Source organism: Bos taurus, chromosome 2 (assembly GCF_002263795.3).
Source record: "Bos taurus isolate L1 Dominette 01449 registration number 42190680 breed Hereford chromosome 2, ARS-UCD2.0, whole genome shotgun sequence".
In the NCBI taxonomy this organism is placed as follows: domain Eukaryota; kingdom Metazoa; phylum Chordata; class Mammalia; order Artiodactyla; family Bovidae; genus Bos; species Bos taurus.
This window is the reverse complement of record NC_037329.1, coordinates 122392898-122414693: the sequence shown is the minus strand read 5'-3', so window position 1 is coordinate 122414693 and position 21796 is coordinate 122392898. Positions and strand designations below refer to the sequence as shown.

General features: G+C 51.6%; 1 protein-coding gene across 2 annotated transcripts in view; it reads right to left on the bottom strand.

Moving 5' to 3' along the window:
* Window positions 1–21209, bottom strand: part of NKAIN1 (sodium/potassium transporting ATPase interacting 1) — a 45677-nt gene extending 24468 nt beyond the window's left edge. For both annotated transcript variants that reach the window (XM_024982362.2, XM_002685664.7), the window contains exon 1: window positions 21063–21209. In XM_024982362.2, coding sequence (XP_024838130.1) covers window positions 21063–21116 — 54 coding nt within the window. In that variant the 5' untranslated portion in view covers window positions 21117–21209. The remainder of the gene's footprint in view (window positions 1–21062) is intronic.
* Window positions 21210–21796: the final 587 nt, after the last annotated feature.

Genomic DNA, 21796 nt, shown 5'->3' with positions numbered 1-21796 from the left:
TGACGTCAAAACTTAACACACTACAGTAATCAAGACACAGTGGTAATGAGATAAGGTCAGAAATATAGATCAATGGAATAGAATCTAGAATCTGAAAATAAACTCATATATTTACAAAAAACTTTCAACAGGGTGCCAAGATGATTCAATGGAGAAAGTATTTATTCAATAGAGGATGCTGGCACAATTAGACATCCATATGCAGAAGAATGAAGTTGGACTCCTACCTCACACCATATATAAAACTTCATTCAAAATGAATCACAGACCTAAACATAAGGGCTAAAAATATACAGCTCTTACAAGGAACCACAGGAGTCAATCTGAGTGAACTTAAAAGAGGCAACAGTTCCTAAATATGACACCAAAAGCACAAGCAGCCAAAGGAAAACTAGATAAACTGGACATCATCAGAATCCAAACCTTTTGAACATAAAAGCATACTATCAAGAAAGTGAAAAGTCAGCTCATGGAATAGGAGAAAATATTTGCAAATCATAGATGTGATAAGCGTCTAGAATCCAGAATATATAAAGAACTCTTGTTGCTATTTAGTCACTAAGTCAGGTCTGACTCTTTGCAACCCCATGGACTGTAGTCCGCCAGGCTCCTCTGTCCATGGCATTTCTCAGGTAAGAATACTGGAGTGTGTTGCCATTTCCTTTTCCAGGGAATCTACCTGACCTAGGGATTAAACCCACGTCTCCTTCACTGGCAGGAACTGCCACAAGGGAAGACAAAGAACTCTTCCAATCAACAATAGAACAATAAACAACCCAATTAAAAATGGGCAAAGGATTTGAATAGAAATTTTTCCAAAGAAGATACATAATTGGCCAGTAAGTACATGAAAAGATGCTCAACATCATTAGTCACCAGGGAAATCAAACCCACAATGAAGTACTACCTTATACCCACAGGAACAGTTACTCTAAATAAGCTGGTATAGCGAGGATGTGGAGAAACTGGAACCCTTATGCATTGCTGATGGGAATGTAAAATGGTACAGCCACTACGGGAAACAGTTTGAGAGCTCCTCAAAAAATTACCCATAGTTATCACGGGGCTTCCCTGGTGGCTCAGATGTAAAGAATCTGCCTGGATGCAGGAGACTTGGGTTCAATCCCTGGATTGGGAAGATCCCCTGGAGGAGGGCATGGCACTGTTCTTCAGTATTCTTGCCTGGAGAATCCCCATGGACGGAGGAGCCTGCAGGCTATTGTCCACGGGCTTGCAGAGTCGGACACAACTGAGCAACTGAGCACACACACATCACATGGCCCAGCAATTCCATGCCGAGGTATATACCTCAGAATTTAACAGAGCTCAAACAAAACTTGTACAGGAATCTTCACAGCAGCCTTATTCATAGCAGCCAAAAAGGGAAAACAAACCAAACATTCATCAGTTGATTCGTGGATAAACAAAATGTGATACATCCATTCAATGGAATATTATTAAGCTATAGAAAGGAATGAAGGAATGACCTATGCCACAATATGAATGAACCCTAACATCATGCTAAGTGAAAGAAGCCAGTCCCAAAGGACCACACATCGTATGATTCTATTATAACAAATGTCCAGAACAGGCAAACCCAGAGAGACAGAAAGTAGATTACTGGTAGCCAGGGGCCAGAGGGCAGGGGGAATGAGTTTGAGGTTTCTTTTTAGGGCAGTGAAAAATGTTCTGGAATTAGATAATGGCCATGGTTACACAACTCTGTGAACATATTAAAAACCACTGAATTGTTAAATGGTGAATTTTATGGTATATGAATTATATCTCAGTAAAAAAAGGAGAAAAAAAAGTCCAGACATTTTTGCCCTTCTCATCCTGATGGAAATTACATTCAAGGGTGGGTAGGGGGAGGGAACCACACACACAAAGACACATGTGCACAAACGGAAATTATTATTGTGCTAATAATGGGAGAGGTGTCAAGAATGAGAGGTATGACAGAAGTGGTTGAGGAAGACTTTAGGGAGGAAGTGATCTGAAGGAAGAGGGGTTAGCAAGGACAGGAGAGGAGGAAAGACCGCTCAGGCCGAGGATCCTGCATGAGAGGAGCTTGGCAAGTAGAAGGGTCCAGAGAAGACCCCCATGTCTAGAGCAGGGGGAATGAGAGGGAGAAGGTAGACAGAAGGGCTGGGAGGCCCACTGTGGCTGGGGCAGGGGTACCGAGCCCTCTGAGTGCTCTTTGGGTAAAGGTTCACGGTGTGGGGGTGGAGAGCGATAAGCACCTACTGCAGGGGTCAAGTGCTCCCAGTCAACATCTGGAATGAGTTGGGAGGTCATTTCTCCTGGCTGAGTCACTCTTCATGTGACCTGATGGAAAAAACCCCAATTCCCTGCCTTATTTAGTGGCCCCTCCTGTACTGATGCTCCCAAGGAGGAAACACTGATGAAAACCAGTCTCACTGCTATGGTAACAGCAACCACTTCTGACTTGCCATCCTGATGAGAGGCCAGGTGGGAAGTCTGCCTAGCAACTGTGGTGGGTGTTAGAAGTCCCTCTCCGGGGCTTCAGAATCCCCCTTCCAGCACTGTCCAGACCTTGGCTCAGGTCCCGGCTTCTCCTTCCAGTGGGGAATCACAGCCAGCTGCCAACATCTGGGCAGCTCTTCACAGCTCAGAAGAATGGTGCAATGGATGCCACCACCCTGGAATGGGATTGTTAGCCCCCCTGGACAGATGAAGACACTGAGGCTCGGAGAGGTAAAGGGGGGCTCTGGCATCCTTCCTTCTGTGCTGCCTTCACTCTCCCATATGGTAAAGGTCTGCTCATCTGTGCAAGTCTCCTGCTCTGATTCATCTGTGGCACCTAGGAAAGAATGGAGTGTCACTCCCCCTTCCTGTCACCCTCTTCCTTTCTTGGTGATCTATCGGTTCCAGGGGACCTGCCCCCAGTGTTCTATTCTGGCCCAACAGAAGGCTAGAGGAAGGGATCATGTGAGGTCTGTGAGAGCCAGGGTGGTAAAAAAGGATTGTGAGAGACCCTGCACAGGAGGGCAGTACCCCTCCTGCCCCTCTGGGTGACACAGCTGAAGTATTTCCCTTTGAAATGCCTGGCTTTGAACTTCAATACTATACTAACATCGATGACTGGTACTTTGTGTGCACTTAACCCTGTGCCAGGGGCTTCCCTGGAGGCTCAGTGGTCAAGAGTCCACCTGCCAAGCAGGAGACATGAGTTCGATCCCTGGGTGGGAAGATTCCCTGGAGAAGGAAATAGCACCCCACCCCAGCATTCTTGCTTGGGAAATCCCATGGACAGAGAAGCCTGGCGGGCTATAGTCCATGGGGTTGCAGAGTCAGACACGACTGAGATTAAACAGCAGCTCTGCTCCAGGTTTTGCGGCAAGTGCTTTGTGCGCACTCTCTCGTTTAAATGAGGGACGGGGTTTTGAGGCAAGTGCTTTGTACGCACTCTCTCATTTAAATGAGGGACGGGCTATCATCCTTGTTCTATGGAGGGGAGCGTGGCCTGAGATCTCAGAGCTGGAGAGGGCACGAGCAGTGGCAAACCAGGTGGTTCTGGAGCCAGAGCCTGGCTCTTAACCAGATACCTGCCACCCCCAGGAGACCTTCTCATCCTTGTCCCTATCCCCCTTCCTGAGGGACTGGCTGGGAAGATGAAAAGGGAGGGCAGGGGAGCTGAGGAGTGGAGCTGCCGCCTACAATCACTTCCTGGCTGCAGGCCAGAAGGCTGCTGGCGGACCTGTTGGAGGAAGGGGTGCGTGGTCTGCAAGGCAGCCAAGAGTGGAGGGAGAGGGAGGGGCCCTCCCAAGGATGGGCCCTGCCTCATCCCCAGGCCTGGTTCACAGGAGGAAAGAAAGGGAAGGCATGGTTCTTTTTTGTTTGGCTTCGCTGGGTCTTTGTTGCAGTGTGGGCTCTCTAGCTGAGACGGCTTAGTTAACCTCTTGGGCTTCCCTGGTGGTTCATATGATAAAGAATCTGCATGCAATACAGGAGACCCTGGTTTGATCCCTGGGTTGGGAAGATCCCCTGGAGAAGGGAACGGCTACCCACTCCAGTATTCTGGCCTGGAGACTTCCATGAACTGTATAGTCCATGGGGTCTCAAAATGTCGGACACGACTGAGCAACTTTCACTAGTTACCCCTTGGTATGTGGGATCTTAGTTCCCCGACCAGGGATCAAATCCACACCCCCTGCATTGGGAGGTGGATTCTCAAGTACTGGCTCACCAAGGAAGTCCCAAGAAGTCACGGTTCTTAGGTGCCTACTATGCGCACATGTGAGCAGCGTCCTTCACAGGTGGTATTTCATTCTATCCCCAGAATGACACAGAGGCCAATAGCTAACACTTATGATTGCCAAGTATCTCAAATGCTCAGCATGCTTTGATTCACTTAATCCTCCACAGAAACACGCCAGTTCAACGCTCGCTCTGCACATGGGAAGACTGGAGCATGAAGGAGAAAAGTAACTTGCCCGAGGGCCCACAGCTCGTGAAGCTTTAATTCAGGTCCTCTGGCCCTAGGTGACCTGAGTAACAGACTTTGTATCCTGCTAGGGAAACTGTGTCCCCATGGTCCAGAGAGGGAGAGGGAGGCCCTTTCTTGAGGTCACCAGGTGTCAGAATGGGGTTTGCGCTCATCTCCTGGGAATGTCTATAGCATTTTGACTTTGCCCCTGTTCCCCACCAACTCCTGCCCAGAAACATCGAGCCCACGAGAACAGGTCTACCTACAGCCTTGTGCCCATGGCTGCCCAGAACTGAGCAGAGAGCAATCCGCTTCCACCCACCTGGAGAGCTTATTTCTATTCAGGGTTTTTTTTGGTCTGGAATCACACTCGTAATCACGATCCTTCCCAGCTCGCTTTCTGGAACAGTCCACGGTGAGCCTCAGTGACAGGCTCCCTGAATTTCATTGGGAAGGAGACAGGGATTAACATCCCCTCGGGCCCACTGTCTCCTGGGCCTCTGTGGACTCATCTGTACAACGGGTTGGAGGGATGTTCTTTGGGAACTTTCCGGCTCCCGCAGTCCCAGATTCTCTGTCACGAGCTTCCCTTTCAGCAAACAGTCCTAACTGGGAGTTTTACAGCCATACTACCTTCTGGAGCCTCAGCGTGATTCGCCTTGGCTGTAATTACGGCAGCTAAAGCTGAGGGCCGAACAATTGATGCTTTTGAACTGTGGTGTTGGAGAGGACTCTTGAGAGTCCCTTGGACTGCAAGGAGATCCAACCAGGCCATCCTAAAGGAAATCGGTCCTGAATGTTCATTGGAAGGACTGATGTTGAAGCTGAAACTCCAATACTTTGGCCACCTGATGCAAAGAACTGACTCATTTGAAAAGACCCTGATGCTGGGAAAGATCAAAGGTGGGAGGAGAAGGGGACCTCAGAGATGGTTGGATGGCATCACCGACTCAATAGACATGAGTTTGAGTAAACTCCGGGAATTGGTGCTGGACAGGGAGGTCTGGCGTGCTGCAGTCCATGGGGTCACAAAGAGTCAGACACAACTGAGCGACTGAACTGAACTGAAGTGAACCAAATTGTAAGCATTAAGGGCCAGGTGCTGCGTTGAGCGCCTTTCACGGATTCTCTTGCTGAATTTGCTGGGCAGCCCTAAGAGGCAGGATCCGATGATCTCCACTTTACAGATGAAGAAACTTGGCCCCGGAGAGGCTGAGCACCTTGCCTCCGCTCAAGTTCCCCAGGAGAGGCAGAAGCCGGTTGTCTCACTGTTTCCTCCCGAAGCTGGGAGGGCAAGAGTCCATTAGCATATGTCAAGGATTTGGCCACAGGCCTTTGGCCGCATCCTCACACTCTCCATCCCGCCCCCATCAGGCCCAGGAGCCAACCAGCCCCACCTGTCAACAGCTGACAAGCACGGTGTGATTCCCAGGCTGGACCCCAGCCAGCCTCTCCCTTCACGGGAGGATCCCTGTGTCCCTGGTGGCCTATCTCGGGGATGACAGCGAGTGGCAGCTTAGGGACAGCAGCCCACTCAGGTGGCTTCCGGGGCTGCTGACCAGCAGACAGGCAGTGACAGGCTGGAGCAGCTGGCATCGCCGGAGGCAGACAAGGCACCCGGGAGCCTCTGCCTGCACCCACCCCTGAGTCCAGAAGCTTTGCTAACATCTGGGGGCCTCCGGACACTGAGGCAAAAGTACCAACAGAGCACCGTGCGTCCAAATATTTAAGTTCCGAATCAAGCTGACAAACTTTTGAATAAAATATGGTCTGTCTTCCCCTCCAGACCCAGCAGTCTGGAAGGCCAGGCTGTGTGCTGAGATTTCTCAGATTCCTCAGGGCTCTGCGCTGTTAGACAGTAGGGTCTTCCTGGTCCCTTCTGTGCAGGAGCTTCATACACAGGTCTGGGGGCCTGGGACACACGTGCAGGCCAACACCCACACCTTCCCTGCCCCCCGACAGCGGTCCTTTGTCCCAGGGGTTCTGGAGCACACACACCAGCTGTACAGGCTCCCTCTGGACGTGCCTTGGCAGGTCCTGAAAGTGGCCTTGGGGCTGACCTAACAGGGGACCCTGGGGTCTGCTGTGAGCAAGCCGGTAAGCCCTCACTGGAGCCACATTCCCGACAAAGTCTCAGGCCACATAGGTGCCTGGACTCTGGGTAGCCCCAGGAGATGGAGAGCTTAGGATTTAGCATCACGAAATCCAGGCAGACCTCAGCTCTGCTGCTTGCGTGCTGTGATTTGTGGCTGGTGAATTCCCCTTCTGGGTCCCCCTTTGCTCATCTGTAAAACAAGGACGACGACAGTTCCTGCCTGGTGGGGCTGTAGTCAGGAGTAAATGCAGTAAGTCTGTGAAAAGCTTTGTGCCTTGCTTGCAGACTGTTCAACTCCCCTGAAGGCTATCTCTGAGAAGCCCTCCCCTTAACACCTGGCTCCGTCACTGTCTTCTTTTTTGCAAAGCTCTGCCCACACGGCAATATGATCACTGACAGCACCTGAACCCACATGGGCCAAGACTTTGCCTCCCACACCACTGAATTCCCAGGATCTCGCACAGGGCCAGAACTAGAGTAGGCAAAGTAAGCTTTGTGATTATTCACCCGGGTTTTCCATCTGCTTACAGGGCTCACTCAAGCATCGCCACCACTGAGGGCCTTCTGAGGGCCAGACTCAGCGCCAGGCTCCGAGGACCAGATGGCTCAGGCTCCTCTCCAGACTCCACGGAGCTCAGAGTCTACAGAGAACGATTTCATGTGGAAATAGGAACAGATGACAACAGACGGATACCTGCCGTAATAGGGGCAAGGTGTTGCCAGCGTCCATAGGAAGACAGGTGCAGGAAGACAGGCTCCAAAGAGGAGATGATGAGTGAGCGGGCCTTAGGAGATGAAGAGGGGAAGGGCCCTCCAGAGACAGAAAGAGCAAATGCAAGGCACAGAGGTGTGAGGTGCAGCTGTGAGCTTCCCTCCACGTGGCCTGAGCTCAGGGGCGTGGAAGTGGTGTCGTGGGGCGGCCCACTGTCCCACTGGCTAGCCCACTGGTCCTCAATGTGAGATCAGCAGCAACAGAAGCACCTTCTGGTTAGAAACTGGTTAGAAACGCAAATTCTCGGTCTCCACCTTGGACCTACTAAGTCAGAAACTTGAGGCAAGGTGCAGAAGTCTGTATTTGAACAAGCCCTCTAGATGAGTCTGATGCACGCTAAAGTCTGAGACCCATCAGACGTCCCCCTGTAGGCAACAATGAGCCATGGAGAGGGGAGGAACAGAAGGAGGCAGGATCTGACTGTACTTCATGACGATCACTGGGCTGGTAAAAGGCCCACATCTGAAAGCTGGCCCCACGCTGGAGAAAAAAAAAAAGGAATTTCCTGGCAGTCCAGTGGTTAAGATTCCATACTCCCAAAGCAGGGAGCATGGGTCCAAGCCCTGGTTGGGGAACTAAGATCCCACATGCCACACAAGGCTGTCAAAAACAAACAAAAGCTGGTCCAACGTGAACCCTCAGCTCTAGCAGGACAGAGCTGCAGCGTGTAGCAGAACCATCTATCTTCACATGTAAGGGAGGGGCTCCTGGAAAGTCAGAGACCCCTGGGGGACACAGAGCCTGCTGCCAGGGTGACCACCTGTCACTTGGAGAAAGAGGGCAGCACCCTGCAGAGGGTCAATGAAGGGGAATTGGTTATCATGGCAACCTCCCCTCAGGTGGGACAGGACAAAGGAAGAGGAAGTCTGTGGTCCTTAGGTATCCACCCCATCCCCAGGTGGGAGCATCACAGTCCTGGGTTCCTCCTCAGACCGCATGTAGCCCAGCATCTCCTTCTCTGTCCACCTGGGCCCCAAGTGGCAATCTCCTCCCCTCCCCATCATGAGGCCACACTGTCCTGCCACAGTCTAAGGGCTGGGGGGCTGTCTCCTTGGTTACAGCCCAGGCCCTTGTATCCATGGTGACCCTCTCTCAAGAGGCCCCAGATCCTCATCTGCTAGGCCAGCAATGTCCTTTGCCAAGGCTGGTTCTGGGAGCAGTGACCCAGATCAGGAGTAGGGCTCTTCCATTCTTTCTTCAGTTGGCACATGGTGAGAAAAAGAGGTATAAGATGATTCAACACATTACCTTCTGCTAGGAGATGGACACAGAGGGTGCATTAAATAGCTTCCAAGGGCCAACTTGAAGATCAGGAGAAAGCAAACTGCACCCTCAAACCCAGTGAAGTACAAAGCACAGGAGGGTTCTAGAGTCCGAAAGGCCTGGGTTTGAGTCTTGGTGCAGTTATCTTGGGCAGCCTGTGTCACTTTTTGAGCCTCAGTTTCCTCACCTGTACACTGGAGATATTAGTATCTACCCTCTAGAGTCCCTGCAAGATTCAGTAAGAAAATGCGTCTGACTGAGAAGCATAGTGCCTGGCACCCCACTGCGTCTTATCTTCCTGTCCTCAGGTTCAGGAGGAGGAACGCTGGCTCCCTCTCTGCTGGTGGGACCCCCGCTGCTCAAGAGCCGTGGCTCTGGGCTCAGAAGCACTCCATAAACATCGACTGCTCGTGCTGTTAGTATTACTATTAATCAGCCATCAATGAATGGTAAATTGCTTCCTCCAGGTAATTTACATTTCCTATTGTCACTGTAATCTTCATTCAATGCAATCTGATACAGGGATGTTTTCTAGAAAGCAGGAGCCATATTGTGCTTCTTAGTTTTCCTGCAGTGCCTGGCTCCGGTCCTGGCAGGGGCACCCAAGCAGCTCAGCATGGAAAGGTCTTGGAAATCACCTACTCTAACTCAGCGTGCAAGGCAGAACGCTCTCTTCCCTGGCTTTATCAAGCGCTTGGACGCCTCCAGGGATGAGGTCCTTATTCCCTGCTGAAGATGGACTAGGGCCTGAGACTCCATGGTGGCTGAGTTCCGTGGGGTGAGCAGGAGCTGAATGGGCAACTGCAGGAGTTGGGGTGATGGGAACTCCCGGGGCCACCCCTACGCCCTAGCAGCCCCCCTTCCTCTCCCACTGAGAGTTGATAATAGGAGTGGTTCTAATTATGCTCTAATTGCTTTCTTCCAGGCAGTTTTCTCTGGAGCCAAAGAGTTCAGAGTTCATGAATAAATGAAGAGGGAGGAAGCAGAAGGGATGTTTATCGATCCACAAATCTCCGTGTGCCAGTGTCTGCCCCACAAACGCTTGGGCATGCAGCTGTGTACAGCTGCATGTATACATGCATGCGTGCGTGCTAACTCACTTCGGTTGTGTCCAACTCTTTGCAACCCTATGGACTGTAGCCTGACAGGTTTCTCTGTCCATGAGATTCTCCAGGCAAGAATACTGGAGTGGGTTGCCATGCCCTCCTCCAAGGGATCTTCCTGACCCAGGGATTGAACCCTATCTCCTTATATCTCCTGCATTGGCAGGTGGGTTCTTTACCCTAGCATCACCTGTGAAGCCCCTGTATACATATATACAAACACAGAAATATACAGACCACAGGCCCCAGATACCTCTCTCCAAAGGACTGGTGGGGGGTGGGGAGTGGTAAAAGGAAGGTAACAAGAAGTGTGCGAAACTGACTTTGGGTTCTAGCCTCAATTCTGCCATTGACTTGCACTGTCCTTGTGTTAAGTCGCTTTAGTCGTGTCTGACTCTGTGCAGCCCTGTGGACTGTAGCCCGCCAAGCTCCTCTCTGTCCATGGGATTCTCCAGGCAAGAATACTGGAGTGAGTTGCCATGCTCTCCTCCAGGGAATCTTCCTGACCCAGGGACTGAACCTGGGTGTCTTACATCTCCTGCATTGGCAGGCGGGTTCTTTACCACTAACTTATGCAAATCCTAGTTTTCCCAGCTGGAGAGTATGGAGGGGAAGTGATGTGTCTTGATACCCTCCTCTCAGAAGACCCAGCCTTTAGGGCTTCAGTGGGTACCATCCAGCTAGACAGAACCGTGGGTGAGGGCACTGTCGCCCTCAGACTGCCCTCTCATCTGGATGCCTCCTTCCCTAAGAAGAACTGGCCAAGCAGCCAGGGCCTCCAGGGAGGTGGCAGGAGGAACTCACGCATGTCCATGCTGGCAGGATGCCTAGTAAAGATAAGTAGGGGCTCTGGACTTGAGCTTTTGGGGCCCTGGGCAAGGCACTTGAACTTCTTGAGTCTCAGTTGCTTTGTCTGCTAAACGGGAATGAGAGATTCTGTGTGATGAAGGTTCACCCAGAACATATAGTGAGTGGTCTTAGCCAAATGCTTAGCATACAGAAAGCATCTGGTAAGTGGCAGTTATTATTGAGAATACTGTCAACACCATACAAGGTACAGATCGATGCCTTCATAACACATGAAGAAACTAAGGCACAGAGAGGTTAAACACCTTGCCCCAGACCATGCATTATATGACAGGATTTGAACCCAAGCCCACCTGACCCTGAAGCTCTGGGGTCCAGTGTCGCTTCTCTGCTGTGTTTGATCATTTTGGGCCCCAACAGTTGGCACATAGTCAGTACCAGCTCTTAGGGACATATGGATATTATGGCATACAGTATCCATAATATGCTGAATGACAGAGAAAGGAGGTAAAAAAAAAAAAGAGAGAGAGAGTATAACAATATGCTCTGTTTACAGTGACCAAGGTTGGGGCAGATTATTAAAGAACTAGACCAAGATTTCCTTCAAGGTCAAATAGAAGGGCTGGATCTGAGAGACCCCAGGACTCATCCGTGGCTGGGGCCAGGCCGGGTGGTGATCAAGGGGTTCTCGGTGTGTACTTTTAGAAGGAAATCTTTTCACCCTTTATGACTTCCACTAAGAGGCCAGTTAGCCATCCTGACTCTGGCATCAGCCAGACCCGGCTGTGTCACTGCCTTGCCGTGTGACACAGGGCAAGTAACTGCTCCTCTCTGAATCTCAGAGGCCTCCTCTAGGAGGTGAGGAGAAGAGCGGTCCAGCTCTGGGGATGTGGGATGACACAGGTGAGGCCACATGCTAGAGGCCAAGAGTGGGATCTGGTGTCAGCCTGTCAGGTTTGTATCCCGGCCTGACATAACTGCCTGTGGCCCTGGAGTCTGCTCTTGGAAAACGGGGCTCGCAACTGTCTACCACACGGGGTGCAGCGAGTGTGAATAGGCTACTCCAGGTAAAGCAGTCGTGACATTAGGCAGTGCTTTGAAACGCTCCGTAAATCTTCTCTATTGGACATTTTACACATGGCGAAACTGAGCCCTGGAGCGGGGCGAAGACCTCTCTGAAGTCATGGAGCCAGTGCACAGCAAAGCCAGGACCGTGCGGGAGCCGGCTGTGTGCACGGCTCCTTGTCCAGCCTGTGTCCAGACTGGGGCTCGATAACCTCAGACCTTTCACAGCACCTGGGCCATCCTGCTCCAGCCTCGAGGACTCTGGGGCGGGGGGAGGGGAAGCTGACGCTCCTGCCTCCTGCCCTCCCAGGTGGCTCTGAGGCTAGCTCAAACCAGCGGGGTATGTCAGAGGGCAGGGAGCACCTGGCTGGCCCCTCCACTCCCGGGCTGGCCGCCGAGACCTCGGAAACAATCTAGGGGTCCAGGACCAGAACACCATTTGTCAGCCCTGCATGGTGGTAGCGGGCTTGTCTCCATGGCAACAGTGCAGTGTGAAGGCATCCTGGCAGCATTAGGGAGCTCGCTGAGTAGTATAAACAGAGGCTGCAGTAGATTACACGCCTATTATGAGCAGTCTCGGGCTCTGAGCACTGGTAATTATGCCTAATTGTGCATTTAATTGTGTAATTGAAAACCCACGTCTCTGGTTCAGGCTGGGGCTGCAGAACCTAACACCCCCACCCCCAAAGAAAGAGGCGTAGAAGCCACCCCACCCTAATAATCCCAGGGCTGCCTCTCCATCGAGGGCTACGGGTAGCCGGAGTGAGCATGGAGTAAAGTACCTGCAGACTTCTACTCTTCCCCACTTCAGTGCCAGGAGCTCAGCCAGGCTCTGTGATTTGGGGTGGTGGGGGAACAGGCTCAAGGTAAAGGGACATGGCGAAAGCACAAAAGTGCTCACAATTTTCATTATTCATAATATATACCATTTTGTACGATAGCCACTGTCCTCTCAGGACCTAGAATCAGCATCTCGTGCCTCCAAAGGACTCAGATCATCATTAGATCGGTACACATCCAAGTCATCCAACCTACATGTTAATCCTTAATCACTATGAGAGACAGGGAACTCACCACTCAATGGTCAGCCCACCAAGGCAGAGCCTCTGTAGTTTGAAAACCGCTGATAGAGTTCAACACCCTCTCCTCCATCCCCTGGTTTCATAGACTGGAGAGAAAGAGGCCCAGAGAGGGACAGGGCCAGCTCAAAGTTGCACAGCAAGTGAGTACCAGAATCCTGGGATTCTGCCTTGCAGCTGAGGGCATACTTTGTACCCTAAAGTGACCAGGAATCATGGTTCTGGGCAGCAGCAAGAATCATGCCCAGAACTTTGTAGATGCTTCATAAATATTTGCTGAATGCCACTCAGGGTAGGGTTAGTTGAAGCAATGTTTGCCCTCTTACCCGACAGTATTTTATCTTCCTGGGGTGAGGAAGTTCCCCTGAGGTGGGCCAGGAGTTAGTGATGGGTTAGAACCTCCTGCTCTGAGCCTCTGTAGCCTGAGACTTGATTTTACAACCAAATATGCCATGTGGGCATTTGGGATAGGGAATCTCATTCAAACAGACAGCAGAAGATCGAGGGACAGTAAGGCGGAAGGCCACACAGATTTAGCAGAACCTCTGCTTCAACTAGTTTAATAAAAGGACATGTCCATTTCCTATCCCACGATATTCAGGTTCATAGAATCTGCTGTTTCATTTCCAAGGCATTCCAGAGTGAACCCTGGGACTTCCCTGGTAGTCCCGTGGTTAAGAATCCACCTTCCAATTCAGGGGACGCAAGTTCGATCCCTGGTAGGGAAATGAAGATCCCACATGCCATTGGGCCACTGAGCCCAAATGACTGCAAACTGCAGAGCCCACGCGCTCTGGAACTCGAGTACCGCAACTAGAGAGAAGCCCATGCACCACAACGAAGACCTCGCATGCTGCAACCAAAACCTGACACAGCTAAAAACAAATAAATATATAAAAATTTATAAATAAAAAAATAAGAAAATTATAAATAAATTTACTTAAATAAATGTACTTTTATTTTGAGTGTGAACACTCTGTGGGCTCCTAGGCAGCCTATTTTATATCCAGGAAGGACAATTCTTTGAGGCACATTACTAGTACCCTGATTTAGAGAAGTGCAGGTGGAACCTCACAGAGGTTAGGTGTCTTACCCAAGGTCACCCAGCTATAAAGAGACAAGAGATGGAACTCAACCCCCAGCCAGACGACATAGCTCAAGCTCTTCCCAGTTGAACTCCCTGCCTCTAGATGTACTAGCTGCTTTGAAAGGCAGGGGCCAGGAGACCAGGGTAAGCCATCAGAACGCACAGCCTCAGCAACTGCTCTTCCAAAACCCCGGTACTTGGCTGGCACAAGTCCCAGGGAGGCGTGCTTTGCTGCCTGAGGCTCTCCCTCGGTCTCTGAATCACCATCCTTCTCCCTCTCCAGGACGAGCAGGGAGACCAAGAGCATAGGACTGGGGTCCCCCAGACCAAAGCCATCTCCACCCGCTGTGGCCAGGAGCCGGCCTTTAAAAACACACCTCTGCACTTCCCCGGCGGTACAGTGAATAAGAGTCCACCTGCCAATCCGGGGATACGGGTTTGATCCCTGGTCTGGGAAGATTCCACATGTTGTGGAGCAGCTAAGCCCATGCGCCACCACGACCAAGTCCGCGTGCCTACTGCCTGTGTTCCACAAGAGAACCCACCTCAATTAGAAGCCCATGTGCTGCAACAAAGAGCAGCCCCCTGCTCCCCCCAACTAGAGAAAGCCTGTGCAAAGCCACGAAGACCTAGTGCAACCAAAAATAATTTTAAAAAACCCCACATCTCTGGTCTCAGCCTGCTTCCCATCACTCACTACTCCCTGAAACTAGAGGAGAAAAGAGACTTCAACCATCAGAGCTGACCATCTCTACTTGGTCCAGATTTTGCAACTATTCTCAGATCCTTTCCCCTTGATCATTTATGTGATGCCTAGACTGTATCTTCTGTTTCCTTGGCAACCAGTCATTTCATTCTTCTGACTTCAGTATGCCCATCAGTAAATGGGTATAAAGACCGTCCCTATCTCATCGAGTTGTAATGAGGGCTGATAAGTCTTCAATACAGGTTAATTTCTTGGGTAATTTGTTCTTAACCTGTGTCACAAATTCTCTTAAACCTAACACAGGCCTTGCGGTGAGTAGAAGTGGGGATGCTGGATGGGGTTGCAGTTGAATAAGCAGCTCAGAAGGTCTGGCATCTAGTCATCTAGTAACAATTCTTTACGGATGAAGGAAGATTTAGATTATTCCATCAGCTTCCACATCCTGCATCTCCCAAATCCTACAGAGGGCACAACAGGGCATGCAAGGTAGAAGGTGTGGAGTTCTAGATCTGATGTGTGAATCCTCTTCTGTCCCCAGTATACAGGTGGCCGTGGATAAGCCAGATAGTAACAAGGGACAAGGTATGTAAAATGCTTAGCGTAGTGCCTGGCTCACAGCACACACCAAATAAAAAGGAAATCGTTCTTATTATTTTTTCTGGCAGAACCACACATTTTCCATATAAAGAAACTAAGACTTGGAAAGTTAATGGGTATGAATCTGATCACTAAAATCTCTAATCCAGGCAGAGATGGGAGCTGAAGTGACTTATCCGAACCTCAAGGCCACAGGGAGCACTTGCCTGGGCCAGTGCTGTCGGATCATCAGCTCAGGGAACACCCTCAAACTGCCATGGGGTACCATGGTTATTCTGATTACTTTATAGCAGAGGCTCAGAGAAGGTAAGAGACTTTCTGGAAGTCACAAAGCAAGGCAGCAATGTCTGCCTGATCCCGGAGGTACTGGTCTTTCACCCCTCTATGCCAGATCTCAGCTGCTGCTGCTGCTGCTGCTAAGTCGCTTCAGTCGTGTCCGACTCTGTGCGACCCCATAGACGGCAGCCCACCAGGCCCTGCCGTCCCTGGGATTCTCCAGGCAAGAACACTGGAGTGGGTTGCCATTTCCTCCTCCAGTGCATGAAAGTGAAAAGTGAAAGTGAAGTCGCTCAGTCGTGTCTGACTCTTAGTGACCCCATGGACTGCAGCCTACCAGGCTCCTCCATCCATGGGATTTTCCAGGCAAGAGTACTGGAGGCCAGATCTCAGAGTGGCTGCCATTTATGGGGTACTTATGTCAAATTCGCCCAGGCACCCACCCCTGCAAAGGAGCAGAACCAGGGTCATATGTTGCCCCCTGCCCCAATCCAGGGTGTTGAGGGCTGTTTGGCCTTAGTCTGTCCATCTGCAAAAGGGACTTGATTACCTGAGCCCCTATGTTGTCCAAAGGGGTATAGGGAACAAAGAGGGCCAGTGCTCTGACTCTGAAGCCGGCCCCTCCCCAGGAAGCCCTGAGCATGCAGATGCAGCTGCTTCTGAGCACAGGCCCCTGCAGAACCCCGCTCCCTCAGGTCTTCACCATCACTGCTGCTAATAACGACATCAATCAGGTTGACCACGTTTCACACCATTACTCGCAGCTCAGCAGGAAGCAACATATTTCCCCCCCTCATCCACTACCTTCCAGAAAGCAAAGAGCTTTCCAGAAGGGAAAAGAATAAAATCGGTGGGTTTTTTTTTTTTTTTTTTTTTGAGTACCTACTATGTACACGGCAGCTGGCCAAGCCCTTTTTCCAACTCTGAAGGGTAAGGATAACTCTTTCTCTTGGACAGAGAAAGACACCGCGGCCCAGAGGAACGAATGCATGTGCCCAAGGTCACCCGGAGCAGGGACAAGAACAACCATGGCAATGATGTATTACTGACCACTCACGGCTCACGGAGCCCGGCAGGTGCGTGATCCTACTGAAATAGTACCATTTCAGTTTTCAGATAAGGGAACTGAGGCTTGACGCAGTGAAGAGACTCGAGGCCACAGGCTGTTGAAGCATGAGCAGCAGAGTGACACAGGGCAGAGAGGGTGGCTCTCTGCTCAGGCCAAAGAGCGCATGAATCTTGGTTCCGTCACTGACTAGCTTAGACCTCTCTGAGCCTCGGTTTCCTCATCAGAAAAAGGGGCTAATAAAAACCTCTATCACATTTTGTAGGGTAACAATAAGAAGGATAAAAGCTGTAAAATAGCTTACGTTTATCGATCGTTGAACACACACTAGGCACTCTGCCAAGTACGTGACATATGTAAGCTCATTGGGTTAAATGAGGTAATGCATATAAAGTGCTTAGCACAGGAGTCCAGAAAATGACGATGGTGAAGAAATTGATGATGATTCCCTTGTGTAAATCTCCTTGGTTCATCCTCTTACTGGAAGAATAGCATAGCCTGCAAGGTTTCAGGAAGGAGGTGAACCAGGAAAGAAGGGCAGGGGAGGTAAATGGGAAACACACAAAAATTAGGAATAACATTAATAATGTCAAGATGATACACCAGGAAAGGAGAAAGCAAGGGACCCAAGATATTCCACATAGTGGAACCAGACTGAGACACATGGAAACCTCCAGGCCAGTCTAGACATCCTCCCAGTGTGCCAGATGGGCAGAACTAGCAGGACCCTAGAGACACAGACCAGTGGTTCTTCCCATTTTAAGATGAGGAAAAGCCAAGGCTTGCAGTAGGGAAAAGACTTGCCCAGGTTCACCGGATGTCAGTGAGGAAGGCTTGAATCCAGGCCTCCAGACTCTTAGCTTCGTGTCCAATTTCGTGCTGCTTCCCACAAAGGAAGAGTGCAGGATGGCCCTTGGATATGTCTGGGTCGCAATTCCGGGGAAGCATCTCAGGATACACATCATTAAGATAATAACAATACAGACTTCCCTGGTGTCCAGTGGTTAAGAATCTGCCTGCTGACGCAGGGGACACGGGTCCGATCCCTGGTCCAGGAAGACCCCACATGCTGTGGAGCAGCTAAGCCTATGGGCCACAACTACTGAAGCCTGCGTGCTTTAGAGCCTGTGCTCTGCAGCAAGAGACGCCGCTGCAGTAAGAAACCCGTGCACCGCAACTAGAGAGCATGCCCCGTTCTCCGCAACTAGAGAAAGTCCGAGTGCAGCAACAGGCCCAGTGCAGTGAAAAAAATAAATTAAAAAAATTTTTCTAAAAAGATAACAACAACAAAAAGTTACAGTTTAAAAAAAAAAAAAAGTTACAGTTTACTGAATGCTTACTCTGTGCCTGGCACAGTGCAAGCTATATGCATTTAACCCTCACAACACCTCTAAGGATTGGGCACTCTTTTCTTTTTTAAAAAATATTTTTTTATTTTGGGCTGCACAGGGTCTTTGTTGCTGCTCGAGCTTTCTCTAGTTGCAGAGGGCGGCGGCTACTCTCTAGTTGAGGTGCACAGGCTTCTCATTGCGGTGGCTTCTCAGTTTCCGCAGGTCCCAGGGTGCAGGAGCCTCAGGAGTTGCAGCACGTAGGCTCAGTAGGCATAGGCTCCAGAGCACAGGCTTACTTGCCTTGCAGCACAGGGGACCTTCCCGGACCAAGGATCAAACAGGTGTTCTGCATTGCAAGGCAGATTTTTAATCACTGGACACCCAGGGAAGTCCCCCGGGAACTGTTTCTATCATCTCCATTTAACAGATGACAAAACGTGACTCAGAGAGGCCAAACAACTTGCTTATGATCACACAGCTAGGAAGTGACAGAGCCAGGACTCAACCCCATGTCTGTCCTGTCAAACTCCAGAGGCTTGTCCCCTGTACTTGTCTACCTGAACAGTTCAGCCCTCACCCGCTTCTTCCACCTCTAGTGCACCCTCACATCCTACTCCCTCACCCAAAGCAAGTCTAACCCAACTCCAGAAGTGTTTAGAACTGGGCTGTTTTATTGTAATCATCAAACCCCACATGAGAAAGAAAAATGATACAGTTCTTCTGCAAAAGTTTTTAGCTGAGAAACATTTAGCGGCCTCTTCCTTCTCTGCCCCTTTCCACTGGATGAGAAAACAGGCTCCCTTCTCCCTGGGATGGTCAGGTTGGTGAATTCTACCATCCAGGAGCACATTAACGAGACTGCGAGGCAGCAGAGGCTCCTGGGGATTAGCGACAGCTGAAGGGACCCACTCTGCAATCGGCCCAGATAGAGCAACAGACCCAAGAGACCAATTTCCAAGTCCCTCCTTGGAGCACCTCCCCAGATTATCTCATGGAATGCTCACAAGCTACCCAAAGGCATCCAGCTAAGACTCAGAAGAATCAGAATCCCACCCAGGTCTTGTCGGATTCCAGAGCCGCTTATGCTGGGGAGCCCTCCAAGTGGAAAGGTGGGTTTAGCTGAGCTAGGGAGAGCTACGGAGGCAGGTAAGAGAGAAGCAGGGAGACTGCCTCGCCACCTTCATTTATCTACAGAGAAGTAAGCACCCCTCATCACAGCCAGAACTACTTATTTTCCAGTAAAGAAGGCAAGGGAGGATGCTGGTCAGCTGCCTGGCTTCATAGCCCCTAACTAGAGAACTCAGGACCAGTAAATTCATAGGATCGTTATGATAATTAAATGAGTTAATACATGGAAGAGTGCTTACAAGGGCACCTAGCACCTAGTAACTGTTCCCTAAAGCTAAGGACTGTTATTATCATCAACAGAGAATACGGTGGGTCAAACTGTTAATACTGCTTATCTCTGGAGTATAGGACTGGGCATAGAAGGAAACGTCTTTATCTTCTGCTCTATTTGGTTATTTATTGATTTAATCATTTTATAAAATGTGTATGTTACTTTTCTTTCTTTTTCTTTTTTATTTGCAGCAAGTGGATCTTAAGTTGCAGTAAGCAGACTCTTAGATGCTGCATGTGGGATCTAGATCCCTAACCGGGGCTTGAACCTGGGCCCCCGACATTGGGAGCAAGGAGTCTTAGCCAGCGGACCACCAAGATGTCCCTGTATATTACTTCTCTAATAAGAAAAAGTCCTAGTTTAAAATTTTAAAATAAACTCAGAAAGAAAATTCCTTGGAAAGTTTCAGCACTTTTTGGAATTTTATGTTCTTGAAAGGAGATAAAGAAGGGTGTTTCTACCGGGAGCCAGGAGTTGCCAAATAACTGATTCACTCATTTACTTTACAAATATTAATGGAGTGCCAGGCACTGTTCCAGCTGCTGGGGATTTAGCACGAACAAAACAGATAATCTCTGCTCTTCTGGAGTTTCCATTCTACCTGATCTTAATTAATCCCCCCTGCCAACCTCAAGGATGAGCAATTCACAGAGAGGCTGACCAAGATGTCACTTGCCCTGCAGCCCACAGCTGGGAGCAGGGCCCCAATCTTCAGGGTCCAGCTGTTTGGGCCGCTGTCCAAGAGGGCAGGTCTGTGGATGGAGTGTTCGGGGCTGGGGTCCCCAAGAGGAAAGAAGAAAGATGAATGGGGTGTGTGTATCCACACTCAAAGCTTCCTTCTGCTTTACTGTATGTACACACCAGTGGTGGAGGAAGGGCAATGGATGCAGGCAAAAGTGGAACCCAGACCAGACCTCTTTACTGGTTAGATCTCAGCTCTAGCATAGGCAGGAGATCCTGGCCTCTCCTTAATCACTTTCCCAAACTCACTTGCCAGAGTCTGTATTGAGGGGCAGAGCTGGTCCCCTTCAGCCCCCAAATTCACTCCCCTCGCTTCCCTGAGACAAGAACCTGATTTCCCTGAGCTGAGATTATGTACAGTGTCCCCAGGTACTCCCACCCTCCCTGGGCACCCAAGTATCTCCACTCCCATCCTTGCCAGCCCTATCTCACCCACTCCACCCCCCCACACCCCGCCCCTCTGGTGGAAAGACTGACAATGCCTATGGCTAGGGTTGTCACAGCCAAAGCAGGGAGGGCAGTCCCGCACCTGGTTGATCAGCTGGCCCAGGACCTAGTAGCTCCTTGTGACCCTCTCCAGGGAGGGGCTCTTAGGCCTGCCCAGTCAGGAGGGTGGAGGCAGGCAGGAAGAGCACAAAAGAGTGAACGGTTCTTGGAGTCTAAGAGCCCCCCACACACAGATGAACATGGACCAGAAATGGTCAGAGATCTAGACACATACCAAGGAGAAACGCGGAGAGAGACACACACAGGAGCAGAGAGTTTGTGAGAAACGCTCAGTGGGGCGGAGACCAGAGGCAGAGACCCACGCAAACGAGTGATCTAGAGGAAAACACACGGCAGGAACCTCAAGGGATCCACACACCCGCCTCGGACACACCCCCAAGCCCCGGAGAACCACACTCCCACAGCGCATCTCCCCAACAGGAGGCCACTCGTCCAGTGCGGGCCAGTCGCGTGGAGCCCCAGGCGCCGGGCGGGCCGGGGACTCGCGCACAGGACGCACTCGGGGACCGGGGAGCGCCGGGCGAGAGGCGCACACAAAGAGACAGCCGGGCCAGCAGGAGCAGGCTCCGCCCGTCCTCTCCGTGACTCCAGACCACCCCCAACCCCGGCGCTCGCCCCAGACCCACACCCAGACCCACACCCCACCCGCTCGCCCCGGGACCCCGCCCCGCCGCGCCCTACCCTACCCGGCCCGGCCGCCCGGGCGCGCGGCGCTCACCAGCTGCAGGCAGCAGAAGGCGACCAGCGTGCAGCGCCCGCTGCACTTGCCCATGGCTCCGGGGGTCGCGCGCGCCGACCGCCGCGGCGCCCCTCTAGTTCGGCGGCCGCCGCCTCCTCCGTGCGGCGCGGGCTCCGCGTCCTCCGCGCTGGGCGCCCCGGGCGGCGGGGCCGGGCGCCTTAGGGCCGGGCCCGGGAGCGCCGGGTCCTCAGGGCTGGGGCCGGCCGCTCGCGCTCGGAGTCCATGGTCCGTCCGCCCGCGCGCCGGCTCTGCCGCGCCTCCTTTGTCTGGACGCCCCGCTGCCGGGCGCGCCTCCCGCCCCGGGGCGGTTGGAGGGGAGTGCGGAGAGGGGAGCGCAGGCACCGAGCGCGGCGCAGCGCAGAGCAGCACTGCCCAGCTGGGGCAGCCGCCCGGGTGCTCGGCGGCCGCGGTTTCCCGGCCCCACCACGTGGCTCGGCTGCCGCGGCTGCCGAGAGGGAGGGCAGGACGGAGAGAGAGAAGGGAGAGAAGAGGAGGGGAGGGGAGAGGAGGGGAGGAGAGAGGTGGGGCGGGGCGGCCAAGGAAGCGGAGGGGTGGGGAGAAGGGGTAGGGAAACCGAGAGCAGAGCCGAAGAGGCAGGGAATGAAGTGAGCAGAGAGCAAGCTTGGGTCAAACCCAGACTTCGCAGCTCGCTCGCTGTGTGACCTTGGGCAAATCACGTCACCTCTCTGGGCCTCCGTTTTCTTAACAAAATA